Source organism: Peromyscus eremicus, chromosome X, assembly GCF_949786415.1.
Source record: "Peromyscus eremicus chromosome X, PerEre_H2_v1, whole genome shotgun sequence".
Classification (NCBI taxonomy): domain Eukaryota; kingdom Metazoa; phylum Chordata; class Mammalia; order Rodentia; family Cricetidae; genus Peromyscus; species Peromyscus eremicus.
In genome coordinates, this window is record NC_081439.1 from 25,009,759 (window position 1) to 25,030,581 (window position 20,823).

General features: G+C 42.0%; 1 protein-coding gene across 3 annotated transcripts; it reads right to left on the reverse strand.

Annotated features, from left to right (window-relative positions):
• Window positions 1–5,359: 5,359 nt before the first annotated feature.
• On the reverse strand, window positions 5,360–20,532 carry Piga (phosphatidylinositol glycan anchor biosynthesis class A). 3 transcript variants are annotated; one of them, XM_059251326.1, is made up of 7 exons: window positions 20,483–20,532; window positions 18,921–19,060; window positions 17,272–17,352; window positions 11,987–12,119; window positions 10,975–11,107; window positions 10,632–10,838; window positions 5,360–7,779 (listed from the first exon to the last, which is right to left on the reverse strand). In XM_059251326.1, exons 3-7 carry the CDS (start codon window positions 17,288–17,290, stop codon window positions 7,513–7,515), a joined length of 759 nt encoding a protein of 252 aa, XP_059107309.1. In that variant the 5' UTR covers window positions 17,291–17,352; window positions 18,921–19,060; window positions 20,483–20,532; the 3' UTR covers window positions 5,360–7,512. The 3 variants fall into 3 exon arrangements, with proteins under 3 accessions (XP_059107309.1, XP_059107307.1, XP_059107308.1); XM_059251324.1 differs by having other exon boundaries at window positions 16,573–17,352; XM_059251325.1 differs by lacking the exons at window positions 17,272–17,352; window positions 18,921–19,060; window positions 20,483–20,532 and adding an exon at window positions 16,950–17,185.
• Window positions 20,533–20,823: the final 291 nt, after the last annotated feature.

Below are 20,823 nucleotides of genomic sequence, written 5' to 3' on the forward strand. Positions count from 1 at the left end.
ACTATTCTGTTTACTTCTTTAATAATTGGGACTAGAAAATAAAGTTGAAGAGCCTTCAGAAATTGCTGCAGAAAACATCATTTGCTACTTCCAGTCACAGGTACACTTTAAGACTACACACTCGGCACAAAAGTACAGGGAACGCTTACCTTCCAGAAACACTATTCATCTGAATTTTCAAGGAGGACCTTTTGAGGTACTGGGAATAAATTCAAGTATTTTTACCTGAGAGTCCACCATAGATCTCTTCTGCTATCCTAGCTGCCTCTTTTCTGTTTCCTTTGACGATATAGAAATGGGTTAGGAGAGCCAAGAAAACTTTAATTAAAAGCTTGAAGAAGAAAAACGTGGCAAACATTGTCAGAAAAATGTTTTTAAAGCCAAAGAAAGCAGGATCATCCTCCATGTTGGCTTCTGCTCGGCATGGGTTCCCAGGGCTGCAAATTTTTACTGAGTTATAATTGGCATCATATGACATCTATTTTAAACCGCCTAGCACTCAGTGCTCCTGTTACGAAGAACAGGTAGGTTCTAATCCAACTCTGATGTAGTGACTGGCTCTGCTGATATTTGTGGCAATGTTAAACAACTTCCTTCTAGTAAGAAACACTCCTGGAGAGATGGCTCAGCAATTAAGAGCACTGGGTTCGACTCCCAGCACATGGCTGCTCAGGACCATCTCTAACCCCCGTTGCAGTAGAGCTGATGCTCTCATCTGGCCTTTGTGGGCACGAGGCATGCACATGGCACACATACAGACACGGAGGCAAAGCACCCACATGTGTAAGGTAAATAATAAAATAAAAAGGTTAAAAATACTTGGTGTTCATAACCGATACTGAATTTGATCAAAACACATTAGGTGCATGTATAGAAGTCTCAAGTAAGAAAAAAGGAATTCCTATCCTGACCTCACTTCCATTTCCTTTCTAAACCCTTATTTTTGGTATAGTGTGTTGGAAAATGGGATTGGAAAGATAAAAGGAACTCTACATTGCTACAGTAACAAAGCAATACAAGAAAGTGGGAATACACTGTTCATCATAGAAAGTACTGTTGGGGGGGGGTCTTTTACTTGATTTCATGTGGAGGTTTACACAGGATTAAGTCCAAATCTAAACTGTGATTAGTCAAAAAAAAAAAAAAGAAAAGAAAAAAGAAAGAAAGAAAGAAAGAAAGAAAGAAAGAAAGAAAGAAAGAAAGAAAGAAAGAAAGAAAGAAAAAAGACAAGACTCTTGGCTTTAAGGTACTATCGAATACAAGGCCTACCTTGCATGTTTCTCCAAATGAAAGTTTGAATGTGACTGAAGTACTGAGATGGTTCTGGTGACAGGCACTGACACTGGTGACAAGTTCCCTCAGCAAGCTTCTTTCTCGATCATTCATTTGAAGCTTTGGTGAAGATGGCAACTCCTTCTGGAGGATGCGGCCTACCCTTGATCATGGAAGTGTGGTAACAAAATGGATAAATGCCACGCCCTACCTTCCAGGTGAAGTCACCATAGAGTCCATGAATCAGTATCTTCCTTAGCTGGGCAGTGATCTTATCAGCTGGCCAATACAAGTAAAACTGATTTGTTTTTAATCTCCCTCACCAGTAAGTTTCTTCTTTTATTGTTTATATGAGGTTTTTTTTTCTAAATTTCTAAAATCTCCCGAAAGTACAATGTATTAATCATGGTTCTCTAGAGGAACAGAACTTATAAAATAAATCTCACTACATATATAGAAAGGAGATTTATTAGATGGCTTACAGGCTGTGGTCCAGCTAGCCCAACAATGGCTGTCTACCAATGGAAGGTCCAAGAATCCAGAAGTTGTTCAGCTGATGAGACTGAATGTCCCAGCTGGTCTTCAGTAAATACCAGAATCCTGAAGAAGTAGGCTCCAAGGCCAGTGAAGGAACGAACTTGCCAGCGAGAGTGAGGGCAAGCAGGCAGAGAGCGAGCTTCCTTCTTCCATGCCCTTTACACAGGCTGCCAGCAGAAGGTACGGCCCAGACTATAGGTGGATCTTTCCACCTCAAAAGATCTGGATTAGAAGAGAGTCTTCTCACTGCAATTATTTAAGAAAAAAATCCCTCACAGGTGTGCCTGGCCATTAGGGTTTTAGTTCACTCCAGATGGAGTCAAGCTGACAACTGTAGCACGAATCTTAAAGAGTCTTATTAATAAAAACAAACCCAAGGTCAGTTATTAGGGTGAATGCTGAAAGATCAGAGAAGCAGAACAAGCCACAACCACCTCACCTCGCCAATTCCTCAACTGATCCTGTTTCCTCAGACTGGATGCCTCTGAGTCCTCATCCAAATGGATCTCAGCTGAACTGCTGCTCAAAAGCCTATAAAAGCTTAACCAGGCTCTAGTTCCTCATCCTCACACCTTATATACCTTTCTGCCATCACTTCCTGGGATTAAAGGTATGTGCCACTATGCCTGGCTATTTCCAGTGTGGCCTTGAACTCACAGAGATCCAGACAGATCTCTGCCTTTGGAATGCTAGGATTAAAGGCGCGTGTGCCACCATTTTCTGGCCTCTATGTCTGTCTAGTGGCTGTTCTGTTCTCTGACCCCAGATAAGTTTATTAGGGTGCACAATATTTTGGGGGAACACAATATCACCACAGACAACCAAGGACAGCCCTCAGAGAAAGCCGAAGGACAATTTTAAGAGTAGAGTTTTTTGTTGTGTTTTGTTTAATATTCTTTAGGTATATGAGTATTTTGCCTATATGTATATATGTGCACCACATGAGTGCCTGGTGTGTGTGGAAGTCAGAAATGGGTGTTGAGGGACTGGAGAGATGGCTTAGAGGTTAAGAGCAGTGGCTGCTCTTCCAGAGGTCCTGAGTTCAATTCCCAGTAACCACATGGTGGCTCACAACCATCTGTAGTTAGATCTGGTGCCCTCTTCTGGCCTGCAGGCAGAACACTTCATACATAATAAATAAATCTTTAAAAAATAAAAGAAATGGGTGTTGAATCCTTCAATTGTAGTTACTGATGTCTGGAAGAACAAGTGCTCTTTCTCATCAGCTGAGTCATCTCTCCAGCCCCAAGAGCAGTTTTTTTTTTTGTTTTGTTCTGTTTTTTTTTTGTTTGTTTTTTGTTTTTTGTTTTTTCCCGAGACAGGGTTTCTCTGTGTAGCTTTGCGCCTTTCCTGGATCTCGCTCTGTAGACCAGGCTGGCCTCGAACTCACAGAGATCTGCCTGCCTCTGCCTCCCGAGTGCTGGGGTTAAAGGTGTGTGCCACCACCGCCTCGCCCCAAGAGCAGTTTTTAAATAAATGCTTTAGGTCAAAAATATGAGTTTCTCCAGCAAATTAGAATAGCTACCTCTATAAGAACTAACATAGCCAACTTTTCTTTTTGTTGTTGTTGCTTGTTTATTTGTTTGTTTATTTATTTATTTTTGAGACAGGGCTTCTCTGTGTAACAGCTCTGGACCAGGCTGGCAGAGGTCCCGTGCCTCTTGAGTGCTGGGATAAAAGGCATACACCACCATGCCCAGCATAAGGTCTCCAAACCTCTTAAAGGTATCTCCTGGGGGACAAGACTGTCCTCCACCTCCCAGTGGATCCCCACTGAATCATAGCTTAATATATACAATTACAAACAAATACACATCCTATGTAGAATGTTAATTTGTGTGATTCCATATTGAAAAATCCAGCCAGAGGCTGAGGAGTTAGTTCAGTTAGTCAAGTGCTTGTCTTTCAGGAACGAGGACCTCAGTTCTATCCCCAGAAACCATGTTAAAAAGTGCCATGTCCTTCTAATGCCAGCACTGAGGAAGCAGAAACAGGCAGATGTCTGGGGTTTGCTGGCCAGCCAGCTTAATCTGCTTGGCGATTTCCAGCTCAGCAAGAAACTCTTGTCACCAAAAAGAGAGGGATGAGTGACAGCGGAATGCCTGATTCCAAACAGGGCATCTAGATCACTCCAAGGTTCAGGGAACATGGAAGAAGAGGAGGCAGAAGGAATGCAAGAGTTGGAGGATGGGAGGTGTGCTGCAAAAAAAAAGATGTCTTCTGGACATGACCACTTCTCTCGTGAACTCACCACCCTAGTGGTTACCTGTACAAAATGGAGCCCATCAACATTCCATTCCGACACCAAGCAAGGTGGGAGGGGCTCAGAGGATGAACGCCCCCCCCCCCAGAACTATTGGCAGTCAATGGTTGCTGGGGAAGGGACGCCATTTTGTTCAGTGGTATAGCCACTGATAAATTGCCTGTGTGCCAATAAATAACTTCTCACCCACACTCTTACAAACAAATCTCGTTTTAAAAAAAAAAGACATGAAAGGAGGAAGATTTGGCAAGAAGGCTTTCAGTGGGAAAGGAGGGGAAACGAGAGGGCAATGAAAACATGGAAACAACTGAAATTCGTTATAGAGATGTATGAAACAGTCAAATAAAAATAAACATTTTTAAAATCTCCCTGAATTCTATTTGTCAAAGAATCCAGGGCGTAATAAAATATTCTACTCTCCTTTTTTGAAGTGGATGCTTGTGGAATGACACTAGACATTGTCAATCTCTACACAAACATGCACACAAATATGCACTAGGACCCACCCACCCCAACCCAGCCACAGGATAACCTCATTTTAGATCAAGCCACCTGGGAGCTGGAAAGATGGCTCAACAGTTAAGAGCACTGGCTGCTCTTGCAGAGAACCCGAGTTCAGTCCGCAGCACCCACACAGAGGCTCATAACCATCTATACCTCCAGTTCCAGATCAAACACCCTCTTCTGGCCTCCGGGGCACCATGTATGCAAGTGTCACAGACATACATGCAGACAAAACACTCATACACACAAAATTTTAAGACATAAAAAAAATGTTAAAAGGAGATCAAGCTACCTTCCTTTGTGAGACTAATCTGAACATGAATGAAAATAACTGCTTACCACTACTCCTAACCCAAAGAGTGGGGAACGATAAGCCCTGTAAATAAAGTCAAAATTCAGATTTCTCTTAAAACAGCTGGCAAGATACAAAGTAAAATTACGTAGTTCTCACACACACAATAGTGTGTGGATGTATTCATTTGCCTTCTGTGGTAACTAACAGGGAAAAACAAGGGCTTATTGGAATCAGGAAACAAAGGTACAATTGAACTTGCTATTTCAAGAATACAAAAGAGCATATATTCTAGAAATAAAAGATGACAGAGTGGTGCATCAGACAAAGGACACTTCCTGTTTTAGCAATGGACCAAGCAACACATTAGATCTACTCAAAAAAAGGGGAGAGGGGGAGGCTGTTCCACAAGTAAGAAACATCCTGTCCACAAAATAAGACAAACTGAGAAAATTGCTAAAAGATGGTTCTCATCTTTATTATTGGACTCGAGCATGTTTTAACAGACCGGTTTCATGTGTGTGACTGCAGCATCAAAAGAATACAGTGTCTTTTCAACAAATGCCTCATCCATGTTAATTTCCCTTTTAAATAATTATGAGTAGCAGCGTGGAACAGTGTTTCCACACACTGACCAGTGCAACATTGACCGTTATGATTAAGGTATCCAGGAAGCCTGAAAATGAATTCTGTCACACAAATAAGTTTATTTTCACTTGTTCAAAAAAAGGAAAATAATTTGAATTCATAAATTACACATTTACACACAAGAGCAAATTACTTTTTCATTCTATTTTTTTTTTAATCTTAAATAAAGAACAATTGAAGCATTCAGTGATAATTTTGGCAAAAACTAGAAGCAAACAAACATACAAGAAGAAACAGTAGTGTAGAATAAATAAAGCCAAGTGTTAACATGTCTCAGTCTACCAGGAATATTGGCACTGTTTGCTAGCTGTACATCTGTCTCAATGCATAAAGATCTGAGGAAGACTCAACAGTTTGGACCAGGTCATTTGTCTCCAATAAAAGAAAGCCTAACTTCTGTATTTTAAAAATGACTCTTTAACGTTTGTCTTTTCATATACACAAAACACAAATATATCTCTCTTTTTTTTTTTTCGAGACAGGGTTTCTCTGTGTAGCTTTGTGCCTTTTCCTGGAACTCACTTGGTAGCCCAGGCTGGCCTCGAACTCACAGAGATCCGCCTGGCTCTGCCTCCCAAGTGCTAGGTGGGATTAAAGGCGTGCGCCACCACCACCCGGCTTTTTAATATATCTCTTTTATATCAGTGGCAACCAGGTAATAGGCATGTGAAGATACTCTTTAAAAGGTTTTGCAAATGCCGTCCTTAAAAAATCCTGTACAGAATCACAATACTGACAGAATCGAATGCCCACAAGCGCCTTGCTGCTTTTATTTCAGTCCTTTTCCCACAAAAACCCATGCAGAAGAGTTCAAAGGCTTATTAATACTTATCATAGGTAACTTGGGGTCAAACAACCCATGGCTCTGGATGACTGGGACTCCGACTGAGACATTCCACCCACAAAGAGACTGCGTGCTCTGACATCTTTCAGACCTGATACTCTATAAATAAACCACCCTGGAGGCAAACCTCTCACACACTGGCAATACTTATCAGAAATGAGCTAGGCCATAGTGATGGGGAGGGACTTCCATCCAGAAGACAGGATAGCAGCTGCTTTGCAGATGGCACACCTCGTCTGTTCTGCTCAGACACCACAAAGGTGTTTACAGGGACTAAACTGGGCACTACAAAAGCAGAGGGTTGGCCTGCACTAGCGTCAACAGTGGTATCGGTCCGTAGAACTTAAAGAGCAACATTTCTTCACACACACACACACACACACACACACACACACACACACACACACACGAGGACAAGGGCTCTTTCTGGGAGAATGCATAAAACAGGTTCAGAGAGGTACTTGGAGTATGCCAGTGATGACTTCTTCCTGCCATTCATTCGCTTGAGCAGTCTGGCATGTTCGTGGTCTTACCACTTCTTGTTTACTAGTCCTTAGTCTCAGCAACCATCTAGTTCAACTTTCATATGCAGCAGATGCACAAACATGCTGGCAACCATAGATGGTCTTGCTCAAGAAATCAGATTCCCTGTAACCCTTGAGTGGACCTAGTAAGGGTCTAAGAACATGACTTCAATGTCCAATGAAGGATACATGAACTTGACTTAAAACAGTTTACTTAACTGTTGTACCTCCCTAAAGAAAGCTTGTAAACATCTGGTAAATGTGAATTAATGGTATAACGTTAAAAACTGGCCAAAAAAGATCCAGAAACATTTGGCCTTTCAGCACCCAAGGCTCCCAAAATATAATGTTAAAACATCTCTGTGAGAGGGATCTGAGTATTCTGAAAAATGTCATACCTGAGTGGCTAAACCGTTCTCCCCAAAATTTTTAAGAAGTGCAAGGAGTTTCCACACTCAGGAATTGCATAATTGTTTATCTGTCTTCAAAAAACAAAAATAGTGAATGATACAGAGGTAGCGTAATTCACTAAACCAAGTTTGAAACCCAAAAACAAAAGAGCAAGGTAATTTTCAAATGCTAACAGGAATATTGCAAGTGTCTAGGACTTGTGGACTTGGGCTTGCTTCTACCTGCTGTTGGATACCTTATTATTCTCATCTCTTTTCTTATCACGTGGACATTGATGAGTCCAGGCTCCCCTTGGCCCAGTAGCATCTACCGCAACATCAATGATAGAGTCTGGAGTCATCCATTGCAAGAAAATGAGGAAGAGATAGCTGAACACCGCCAGCAAAGCAAAAATGTAGCCCGTCACTGGGCCACAATGAGAGATGAGCCTGTTCAATCTCTTGTGCATTGGCAACACAGTTTCCTTCGACACACGCTCGTACACCTGGAAGAGAGAAGGTGACAATGAGCACTCTGAGCCACCACATGCCTGTAACAAAGGGTGAGCCGTGACCCCCATTGACCAGGAGCATCTGGCAAACACGTGTTGAGAGAATCACTCATGTTTGCTGTCATTTAGCACAGTGCTTACCATTGACTTAATTCTGGGCTAAACACTGAGTGACACAGAGAACAGGTGACAGTCAGCTGACTACTGGAATATCAAAGTCCTATAAGGTTGAGCTGGGCCCTTGACAGGGTAAAGAAAGCTCTCACTCACCCTGGCAGACGGCACACACAATCACAACACTGTACTGAGGAGGGATGGAGACACTAGAGAAATGGCATCTACATTGCCAGGAAAGCAGGAAGAAGATGCTGAGCGGCAGAGTAGGTGAAAATAACAGTAAGGAAAACAAAGAGGACTGTGCTAAGAACTGGGAGTTGATGCCTTGCTTTGTAAACCACTGCTGATCCCGCATCCTGAAAACAACAAGTTAGACATGCAAACTTGTCTCCATGGGGATTGGAGAAGATCACAACGGACAGTGGACAGTGCAAGCTCTTCTGGAGGTGGGTGGCCTTCAAAAGTCATGATGCATATTCATCTAGCTCTTCTACCCTGGGGACATTTTAAGTACAAACATTTTAATCAGAATGATGTGGAGAAACTGAGGCTGGTGGATTGTAACTAAAATAAATAAAAATTTAAAAAAATAGAAGTTCCTGATAGCAGAAATGCTTAACTTTTTTTTGGAGATAGGGTTTTATGTAGCCCAGGTTGGCCTCAAACTCATTAGGTAGCTGAGGACGGCCCTGTCACTGCCTCCAGAATGCTGGGATTACAGGTGTAATCCATGGCCAACTTTCCAATTTACTCTTCAATCAATGTTCTAAGCAACCCAGTCAAATTAAAAGGAGTTGAAAAGGATCAAAATGTTCATGAGGTAAAAAACAAAACAACTTGTCTGTCCATCTTCACTTGAGGTCAATTAACTTATTATCTTAAGTAATAAATAATTTATGACTATAAAGAGAACATAATTATTATAAATGAGGATTTACTTTTTTCTGTTTGTCTGGCTCTTTGAGATAGGGTAGCACAGAACTAGCCTGGAACTCACTTTACTGCCTAGGTTGGCCTGAAACTCGTGGTCATCCTCCTGCCTCAGACTCCCAAGTGTAAATCACCATGCCCGACTGGATTTTTTTTCCTTTTTCTTTTCTTTTCTTTGCAAATATGTACTATAAATTAGCCGAGAATATAAAAGAAAACATATAAGATGTTTTACTATTACCTCAAAGCAAAACTACAAGACACGTATTTTTACAAAAATGCTCCTTAGAGCCTTTAACACAGGCTGGTAAACTGCCACCACAGTTCTTTCCTGAGTTGCTTACTGACAACAGCTCCGGACTTGGAGGTTTACATGATGACGAAGTCAAATCACAATTTACAGAGCTATGATTCCAAATCAGGGCGGAGTCTACGATCACCCAAAAAACCGGTCTGGCCAAATATTCCTGCCAACCATAATCCAAACTGCGTTTCTGTTCCACAAGGGACAAGTCAGAACTTAAGGAGTGGTTAGGGAGGTAAGGGGACAGGAAAATGGAGGACGTAGTCTGAAGAAGCTAGCCACATGATTCTGACATGCACCCCCACTCAGCCCAACTTCCAGAAGGAAAAAAAAATGGCAACTATTTTCCTAAGCTGATATACCTCTCCAGTCAAAGTTATGTCTGTTTCCAATACCTCTTATGTCAATGAAGCATATAGCATATGCCCATTTTTAAATGAGAACTTGTATCTCAAACCAAGAGTCTCCAGGATGGAAATCTTCTGTATTTAACACCAAATGCATAAAGCCTGAGTCTGAACTATTGACCCTTTACATGCTCCACTCAACTGTCTTTCTGGTACAGGATTTATTTGTTTGCTTTTTTTCTTTTCTTTTCTTTTTTCCGAGACAGGGTTTCTCTGTGTAGCCTTGACTGTCCTGAATCCAGATCTGTTGACCAGGCTGGCCTCGAACTCACAGAGGTTTCACCTGCCTCTGTCTTCCAAGTACTGGGACTAAAGACATGCACTACCACCACCCAGCTGGTACAGGACTTCTATATACTAAGAAAGTAAGTTGTTTTCTTCAGCTTGGCATGTGGTAACATGAGGAATGAGGCAGAAGTAGGTAGACACAAGGGGGACTTAACAGATGAGATTGAGTAGAATAAACATTACAGCATTCCCACAACTGTCCTCTCTAAGAGGATCTGTCAATCCTGTGTGTGTCTTCTTGGAAATTCCCTGCGGCTTCTTTCTTACCGATGACTATTTGTTCTTAATTTCACATATATCCTGAACTCTAATACGGTGTCAATCGGCCTAAAGTTACGGCAGTCCTTTCTGGCAGAGTATCAGTCATCAGGAAATGGCTACCAGAGTTCCGGGAAGTATTCTGAATCAACGTTCACAATTTAGAACCGGAACTGCAATCGCCTACCCATTTACTAACAGGCCCTGTGTGCTACAGGACTATAAACAGCCCCAACACAATGATTTACTTCTTTTTTTGCTTCTGACTGCTGCAACTTCTAGAAACATCTGTGACTTCTTTAAAAAGAGTTTAATGAGACTAGACTGTGTCGGTACTATTTTCAGAGGCCAGGGCAGTGAATTATGTAGAAAATTAGCCAAGCACGGGCACCAAACCTGGGGCAAAACTAATAATTCCTTTCCATTTAGGAGGGCTCACACCCTTAAACCAAAAGTCAAGGGGCAAACCTGGATGCGAGAGAAGCAAATGTGTGTGTAAAACATCAGAACTTCGGACAATCTTTTCTCAACACGTGACATACTTTTTCAGTTCTCTCCGCCACATTCCGCCAGGTGTAGAAAGCCTTTACTACATTGTGGATATTTTCTGGAGCTGGCAACGTCCCCGACTTCACTTGGAAAATAGCTTTTTCCAGGCCTTCGCACAACGATTTCACTGAAGGCTCACATAAAATAATAAGATTTTCTGGAAGGACTTCAGGAATCCCACCAACCTTCGTGCTGACAACCTTAAAAAGACCAGAGAGAGCACATAATTCACTGTAATCATTTCCCAGGAAAAGCAAAAGACCAAGCTAAAAAATATCCATTTGGCATGTACTACAAATACAGAATCCCACAAGAGAAGCCCTTAAAGTGTTTTACCTGCAGACCACAACTGGCGGCTTCCACGATGGCCATGCAGAATGCTTCAGTGAGGGAGGTGTTGAGAAAAATATGTCCTTGAACTAAGACATTTCTAACATCCTTGTGTTCTAAAGCTCCCAAAAGTTGCACCCTAATTTTTGCAACGAGAAGGAGAGAAAGGTGTAAAATTTAAAAAAAAAAAAGTCATGCCACAAAAGGAATTTAATTCCTAAGCTAAGTCTGTTATTTACTGGTACTAATGTTTCCTACCTGAAAAGACTAGATATGGCCAAAGACCAACGTAATAGAAACAACCTTAGAAACCTATTGTGTTATAGCTCATACAATGCAATTTCATCTTCTCCAAAGTTTGGGTTTAATGAATATTAAGTTTTTGTTTTTTTCAAGACAAAGTCTCACTATGCAGCCCTGGCTGTTCTGGAACTCACTCTGTAGACCAGGCAGGCTAGCCTCAAACTCAGAGATCCGCCTGTCTCTGTCTCTTCCTACCAAGTGCTGGGATTAAAGGCATGAGCCACTACACCTAGCTAATGAACAAATTAATAACAAAATCGTAATTAAATGTTAAAAGCGTCATTTCTAAGTGGGAAACTAACCTTTTTAAAATCAGCACTTCACATAACATACACTGTGTGTTACAGAAATTACGGAGGAAAAGACATGTCCAAACCTGTATGTGTACAGCAATTTCCATGACTGGATCATGACACTTAAACCACACACAAGATGGCTTGGAAACCTGCAACCATTTCCAACCAAAGTTCTCCCCCAACCCCTATGCCTCTCATCATGCCTCCAACATCTGCCCCCAAGTCAATATTCAACTAACAGACAAAAGTTGTGTATTCTATAAGCTTTCTGATTTGATATAAACTCACAAAAACGTGCCTTATATTTGTATGCTCCATATAAACAGAAGCAGGAGCACACCTAAGTCAGGCATGCGGTCAAAAGCAAACACAAACAGCTGCCATTTTCACACCCACAATGCCTTGGAAGCCGTTAATACCTGTCATGTAGTTGGTATCTCTCCCGTACTTCTTCCAAAATGATTCTCTTTGGTCCCTCTCCTCCAATTAGGAAATTTAATTCTTGATATTTCTGACAGAGTTCAGGTATTATACCACTAAGCAAATCAGTCCCTGAAATTATAAAGTTGAATATTGGAGATATTAATAATTTCACATTGAACAAACTCAGAGTCCCAGAGTATCCACTTGTTTTAAGTATCAACTACAGCTAGCCTCTCTGAAGTAGACAAACCAAGCCTCTTAAACTTTTCCCAGAAGGGGGGAATTATTTACAACTGCTATTGGTTCCCAACAGTTACAACACTTGAAGATTCAGGTTCTGACATGCATTGCTACTGCCACATACCCAAGTCATGAGCAACCCTGTTGCAGCTCTGTATCCTTTAAGCCATTCGCTTGTTCATATCGCCTACTTCGAAAATGGTGTTTAGGATAGCTAAGGTTTGTCAGCTTTCTCCAGAGCACACAGCTGACTGAAATCTAGGTCTCAGTCCAGCTCTTTATTTTTTTTTAAAACCAGTCCACCCTCTCCTGACCTAGTAAATGCAGAGACATATATATCTAACGTCCAAAGTCTCCAGCTATAAAAATCAACAGGACTATGATTCCACTTTCTGCAGCAGGAAAGGGCTGAGCAATGGCCTTAGCTCCTGCCTTCAGTTTGTTAAGACTGCAGTTTATACAGAGAATTTCAGAATGAACACCAGTGAATGAAGGCGGCAGGGCCTGGGCTGGAAGATCATTATAGTCCATAGGACTACGGCGCTATCTTTCTTTAGTTTTTAAAAAAGAAAATGGTTTTCATATAATATGTAAGCACGATCTCAGGAGACAGAAAGCAATAGAGTAAGTCACAGCCTACTGGCATAAAGAGCAGCTAGCTAATGCTACAGCAATGCTGACTCTATTGGGGAACTTAGTTCATCAACAATTACAAACCATACATCTAAAAGTAAACAAGAAATAATCTACTGAGCTGAGTTATTCAATTAAAATATGCACACACATAAATTTGCATATGCACACAAACCACATTTTTTCCCCATCAATCTTCCTCAAAATAGGCATAGTGGGAGAACATAGGTTCACGTGGATTTTCTTTTCTTTTCTTTATAGATTACAAACCCACCCCTTCTTTAATATTGTGTGAATAAGGCGGATAATGATGAGTCCTTACAGACTCTCACTTCGTGTTCTTTTTGAGCCAGCTAAAAGTAACAACCAGATGCTGGGTGTGGTTTGTCACTACCCAGTCACGGCACCCTAGCAAACACTCGGGCAGTCCCCCACTGCACGTAGAGTCTGACTCCACGTTCTCAGAATGGCTGTCCACTGATTCATTAGGGACCCAAAGAAGTGACTTTCCAGATGAAGGAAATTCCTTTACTCTTTACTTTGAGACATTGAACATATAGATAAAAATATCCGTTCCCTGTATCTGACTTCTTTTGGGACATTTTCTGCTCTAAGCTTCTATCTGACAAGCTAAACCATAACAAGACCATTTCTTCCCCAGATTCTTTCCTTTATAAGAAATTTAGCTTTGGCTATTGTGAGGTTCTGAAGTTGCCTGTGTCTCTGGAAGCTGCTCAGAATTTAGTCACTTTGTGGAATCACCAATGGATTTTCAATGATTATATACACCAAAAATCAATTCAGACATAGGTTTCCTGAATGAACAAGGCTTCCCACTTGCTATCTTTGTTTCAAGTCTATACACATCAACCGGATAGCCAGGAAGCAGCTTAGTACCACTTACCACTCAGCTTCCCACCCTCTCTCCCTTTCCCTCCTTTAAAAGAGAATATTAGGTGCCCCTTCTTCATACAAAGAAAGATGGAGCAATCATTACAGATACTGACAATGGCTACGTTTACTGAACTGACTATATTCACAATCTACTTCAAATGTACTCGGTTATTTAATCCTGACAAAAACCTCATACGAAGCGAAGCCAGCGACTACCATCAATGCTTCATTATAGTACTCTAGGAATAAAGCAGGTTTTCCCTCCTCACTATATAACAAACAAACCAAACACAACCAACAAGCTTATTCTGGCTAGATTCTAACAGAAAACACACCACACAAAAGACTACCAGTCACCACATTCACACAAAACAGACAAAACAAACAAACAAAAAACAAACAAAACAAAACAAAACAAAACAAAACCCCTCTGATTCAAACTGACTTTAAAGCACAGTCCAACCACGTTTCAAAGAATGTTCAGATCTGTTCTAGGATAACAATGGCCAGACTGTGGGCAGGGTCACAGGGAGACCTTGACTCATGAGCTAGATTTGTTTGTGATCTGTTACTTACTGTGTAACCTTGGGCAAGCTACTTCCCCTCTCTGAGAACTGTTTCTTTGTCTGTTGCATGCAGGTAACATCTACCCTACAGCTGTTGGGGCAAGTGCGGTACTGCACCATGCACAGGCTTTATCAGCTGCAGAATACAGATGTTATGTTGTCGTTACCACTACAGCAAGCGGCTGGAGGTGCCTGCACATACAGAGAACAGTGGGGAACCCTGACTAGATGGAAGCAAGAAGTGCAGAAGGCAGTCTTTCCTCCATGAAAGCTGGGCAAAGAGAACATGGCTCTATCCTCTGACATTACTTCATTGGGCCTTGAAAATCTGGTCCACTGAACATCTCCCAGGGGAATTATAGTATTAGGAAGGAATGGACTATAATATAACTACTCACATTTGAGCTACAGACGTGACCATTGCTCCTCATGTTACATTTGGCAGGGTGCCTGGCCTATGAAGAAGGTTCAGTATATCTGTTGAATTATTGAATTGAAAACAGGAAGGGCTATACTTTGACTCCATTGTAGCTAGCTCTGAAGGTTAATACGACATTAATAAGATAAAGTAACACATTTAACCTTTGTATGAGTAGTTGTGCTGATTTCCAATCATACATGCCATTGTACTTTCTCATCCATCTCACCAAGGTAAGCTATTTGATTAAAAAAAATAATTTGGGCCAAGTTTTGAAGTTATAATAAATACATCACCAGTATCCCAGAAGGGGTGCAGAATACAGAATTCCATTCACAACATCTTGATTAAACAGCAAGACATGATTTCCTTTACCCCAGAAAATGTAATTGAGTCCAAGTTTTCTAACAAACTTCCACTTAAGGGCGTTGTCCAGAACTACTACAGTCATCACCTATACTGACCACTGTCAACTCCCAGATACGCTGCTACATGACAGAGCATAACCTGTTGGCATTTCTCCACAAACTCATCTTGTACCCATTCTCCTTACGACTGTACTGAATAATTTAATTAAATATCACAGCAGCTGACAAGTTTTTACAAAAGCTAAATAGTTTGAAAGAGCCAATGAATGAATGCCAAAAAACAAGGCCTTGCCAGATGAGAGGTGACCTAAACTGGAGAGTAAAACTGAGAAAAAAAATGCCAAATCCAGCACATTGCTTCAAACATTTTAGTCCCCCTCCTTTAAAGGAAACCCAGAGCAACTGTGCAAGATGGAGCGGCCAGAATCAGTGAGCTGATCCTCGAACCCTACAGCTCTAAACCAAGCTCCCTATAATTCAGCATGTGCTCAAATGTTTTAAATTCTAATAGTTAAGGGGAGCATGTGATATTTGTTACTGACTCCCCCCCCCCCACAAACCTTCAGTGATATTTCTGACTATTGGACAGCTTTTCAAATACCACTGGGAGACCATTTCTATGGTAATAAGCAGGTTGTTTCAAATGTGTAATAAACACAAACGCTACAATGGGGACCGAAATGGGAAAACGAGCAACGAGAACAAAATACTCTTGGGGGTAACAGAGGACGGAGGTGGAGTGTAACCTAGGCAAAGATCTTTATGCGAGTTGTCTCTGATCCTTCCCAAAGTTCCTGTTGTGACCTAAACAAACGAAAGCTGTCGCAGAGCTATCAAGTGACCTATCTTTGATCCGCAATAGGCCACCTTCTCCTTTCTTTATCACTTGACTGCGGATATCAATGCTTTGCAGATGACCAGATAAAACCAGCAAGCCACAGAACAGCTCTGTGCCCAAAAGGCCTACTGATTCTGAACAATGTGTACAGATATACAAAAGACAAGAAGTTGCCAATGAAAATGGTCATCATGGCCATCTCTGAAGAAAATGGTCACAGATGTGCTATGTGAGCTTCGAAAACATCTGCAATTAAGAAACCATTACTTCTGCAATCAAAAAGAAAAGGCCACAGAGCACATTCTGTTCTGACTACCTGTGCAGGGCTCCTGAGCTTCTACAAAGAAATAACTGATTACATCAGGTAAATGCTTTTTGTTGTTGTTATTGTGGTTCGGTAACCATTACAACCTCAAAGGTTGGGGCAGCATTCATAGCTACTCTATACGTTTCTCTTCTTAGATACATAAACTTGATATCCAACCTTCCCTTGCAATAGTTACAAGTCATTCTAAAGCCACCACACAAAATGAAAAGGCAAGCAATCGTTATATACAAGTATTGAACAGTTTTCTACAAGGAATAAAAAAAGCCGTCAATGCAAATAGAGCTACTATTTCATTACCTTTTCTGTAAACAAGTCTGCTGACAACAACAATAGTTATTAGACTATCATGCCTCCTAAATGGCTCTGGAGTGAAGTCAGTAGGATCTACAGCGTTAGGAATGACGGACACTATTTCAGGATTCAGTGCTGCTCTTAGTACAGTGTTTTCCTTACTAGTGTAAGAGACACAAATGATGTGGTTTGTGTCACAGAGAGACACAGTTAGAAGCTTGTTTGTAAGCACCGAGCTGACATCAGCAAATCCAAAAAGGGAATGGTCCGTGAAGACTGTCTGAAGCCCCATTGTCTTGGCGTGGAAGAGAGCATCATGGGCCATGGCAGAAAAAGAACTGTGGGAATGGATTATGGTAACTCTCTCCCGGACAAATATGTACCTGAGCAATGGCAGACTGTGGAAGAGAGTCGTGGCTGTAGATTGGTTGTACATGACTCTGAGAGGCAAGTAATAAACTTTGAGGCCATTGGTGAGGTAACGGACACCCTTTCGATTTCCGTAAGCATGGGTGATAATTATGACCTTGTGCCCCCTCTCAATGAGGCACTGAGAGAGCTGGTAAATGTGGCTTTCCACACCTCCCATGTTTGGGTAGAAAAAGTCAGACACCATGCATATATTGTGGGTGCGGGTGCTGTTGGTAGGAAGACTTCGAGGGCTAAACCGGGAAGGCGTCACTGAGGGAGGCTGGCCATGCCCACCTCGTCTTCTATGGGCCATGCTGAGGTGGTTCAGGCATCAGTTCTCAGAGCAAGCCAGTTAAGAAACGTGTCTTCCATCACCTGAATGAGAAAAACAGGATATCAGCTCAAAGCCACATCCCATTTCATATTCCAAATCCTGTTAGAAATAGTTTTAATGTTAAGGCATCTTTTAAAGCTTTCCCCTTAAATGTATTCATTTGACAACATCGACTAGATTAGCATGGTGACGTGTCATGTGACAAAAACTAAATTCTATGATGTGTTAACTGAGCTAGGAAACTGGTACATTTCAAATGTTAGGACATCGTACACAATGGTTTGCCACAGTACCAAACCAATTCTTTCCAATAATAAAACATACAAGCATATATTTCCCACCTCCTTTCATCACTTTATCAGCTTCTACTTACTAAGTCACTATATATCCAACACTACACAGACTAAGAGTTTTCTATACGTTACCATAGTCTAGTTGACACATCTAAACAAAGAATCAATTCTATAATGTAAATGCAAAATCTAAAGCTTAAAGGAGTTAGAGGGAACACAATGCCATAGGTTACTTCATTAGTGAGCCTCTCTACCCACATTTTTTTAAATCTGAGTTTTATCTATGTAGCTCACAATGGCCTTGAACTCATGATATTCCCAGTCTCTGACTCCTGAGGACTGGGATTAGAAGCGTGCACCATCGCACTCCAGAATCTCCCTTGCATTTGAACTATTTAAGCCATAGGACATAGTAGAAGTGACACACAAATCTTTGACATTGACCTATAAAAGGTCTGACGGCTTTCACTTCTGTAGTTTACCACATAAGTCATGAAACTACTGGTCTAGAAGGACATGGGGGAAGCGAAGCGTGCTGGCGCACACCTTTTAGCCCAGTACTCAGGAGGCAGAGGCAGGTGCGTCTCTGTGAGTTCAAGGCCAACCTGGTCTACAGAGTGAGTTCCAGGACAGCAAGAGCTACACAGAGAAACCCTGTCTCAAAAAAGACAAACAAAAAAAAAAGAAAAGAAAAGAAAGAAAGAAGAAGAAGAAAGACATGGAGGAGACAATGAAGAGAAAAAGTGCTTACAAGCTACATGGAGAGAGGTAGGGACCTCGCCATCTCTACGCCCTTACCCACGCCCAATCTCTAGGCCCACTATTAGCTAAACTATTAGCAGCCTTCCCCAGCGACCCCTGAAAAGAATCACAAAAGTACCACTAGTTAAGACTAGTAGCAGATTCCAGAATTATGAAAAAGAGCAAAAAAACTGTTGTTTTCTAGCGCTATCTTTTGTTCTGATTTGTGAGGAAAAAAAAAAAGATACTAAAACAGGCTAGGTTCTGAACCTAATTAAACTAGCACAGTGTCTATTTTTATAAACAAAATTTTACAGGAACATGGCTTGCTCATTCATGTGAATGGCTACTTCTATGCTACAATGCAGAATGGCTTTGAAAGAGATCATATGACCCACAGAGCCTAAAATTATTTACCATCTGGCTCTTCACAGAAAATGTGCTGATGGCCGCTGCACAGCTTAGCCGGCGATCCAGTTCATCCCATACGGTTCTGTTGGTTAGCTCTGTGGTTTCCACTCAAATATATCCGGAGCTAGAACTTTCTTTTTGAGAGCACCCTCTTCAAGTGTTACCTGGAGCTCATGCTGCGGACGACCCAGTTTCTCCTTCCTTATTCAAGGATGCTGAGACTCAAGCTGCTCCCTTCTCTTTTCTGAACCTCTTTTAGTTATGTAGCCTTTCCGCCATGAGTGCCATCCTTTCAGTGCAGACTCTGAAAAGAAACATAGAGCTGGGCATGGGATGCATGTGGGGCTCTTTCCTACATCTGTGGTAGGAAATGTTTTTCTTCTTCTTCTTTTTTTTTTTTTTTTTTTTTTTGGTTTTTTTTTGGTTTTTTGGAGACAGGGTTTCTTTATGTATATCTGGCTGTCCTGGATCTCGCTCTGTAGACCAGGCTCAAACTCACAGAGATTCACCTGCCTCTGCCTCCTTGGTGCTGGGATAAAAGGCATGTGCCACCACCACCACCTGTCGGAAATGTTCCTTTTAGGAGTCTCCTAAAGCTATGCTGATATGAAATGTTCATACAATATTCAGTTCTATAGATGCTTACACTTTTAATGCTAGAGCCTTGGAGATCTGGCAAAAATCCTCCTTAGCTGAGATCTACAAGGCTGCAAGAACTCAATGGAGAATTACTATCCTAAATGCTGAGTTTCAGATCTCACCTGCAAACTATGTGTCAATTTTCTCCAACAAATTCATCTACACTTAAAATATTCTCGGAAATACAATGTGGGGAGGCAAGGGAGGAGCATGGACTTGGGAGGCAGAGGGTTGAGGGTTTCAGAGCAGGTAAGACTGGGCTACTGCAGTGTGGCATTTAAACCTGAACCTTTAGTCCTATTCAGTTTTAAGAAATGAATGATAAGGAAAACAGAAATAATGAACCAACTGAAATTATCTGAAAGTCTGCCACTGATCTCCAATGTTCTGTTACGAGTCTGCCTGCCAGCAGGTTATCATCCTAAAATCTCTATTGCGTAAAATCTCAACATATTGCATACTCACTGTATCTTAGCTTCTATAGGGTAAGGGAGAGGCTGTAAAATCTACTGAATTCATGGAACAGAGGCTGTAAAATACGATGGATTCTCTCTCGAACATTACAGGTTGAGCAATCTGTTCAACGTAAATGACAAAGTCAAGAAGACCTCAAAATTCTCGATCAAGGCCAGGGAACTCCCTTATTAGTAGAAGCTCCCGAGGAGCCTTAGACCGGGATCGGGCGGGGCTGAGGAATCAAGAGAACCGTATTTTAATCCAGTCCCAGGGCAGTGCACACTCCCTCAGTGGCAGCTGAGTGCACTAGAGCCAAAGAGAGGATCAGCCCGGGTTCAAAAGCCACCCCTCCAGGATCAGGCAAGGTCTGGCCAGACCCAAAGGGAGTAAAAAAAAAAAAAGTCCTGAGGTTCCAGTCCCTCGCTCTATTAAACTCAGCCTAGGAACCGGCTCCAGCTCTCAATGAACCCTCAGCCCCATTCGACTCCGGAGACCCTCGGATCCGACTTCCGGGCCTCAGGCAGCATGGGCTTCATCCCCTCCACAGCTTGTCACGCTCCTACAAGAACCGCACAAGCCTGTCTGGAAGAGCGGCTGAGCATTAGAAAGGACAGCTAAGACGCGTACTTACCCTCGAGTCCCATGGCCGCCTCTGTCCGGACCTCCCGCGGCTGTAAGCAGAATCCTGCCCCCCTGCTCCAAAGCACCAATCAGAAGCGTCCGCGACCCGAGCGCCGCGCCCCCTTGGTAGCCAATCACGTAGAGGTTCCGAATACACGTGGAAATGAGACGCCCAGTCATTCCCAACTCTCCAGCGCCGGGTTGTAGCGTCAGCGAGCGCCGGAGCACGTCTCCTAAGAGCTGCGGAAGGTCCCGGGCGTAAGTACCCTAGTTGCCTAGTTACAGCGTCTCTTTTCAGGAAGCCCGCTCTCTCCTCACCTCCTTCCGGTTAGAGAGACTTAGGCGAGAAAG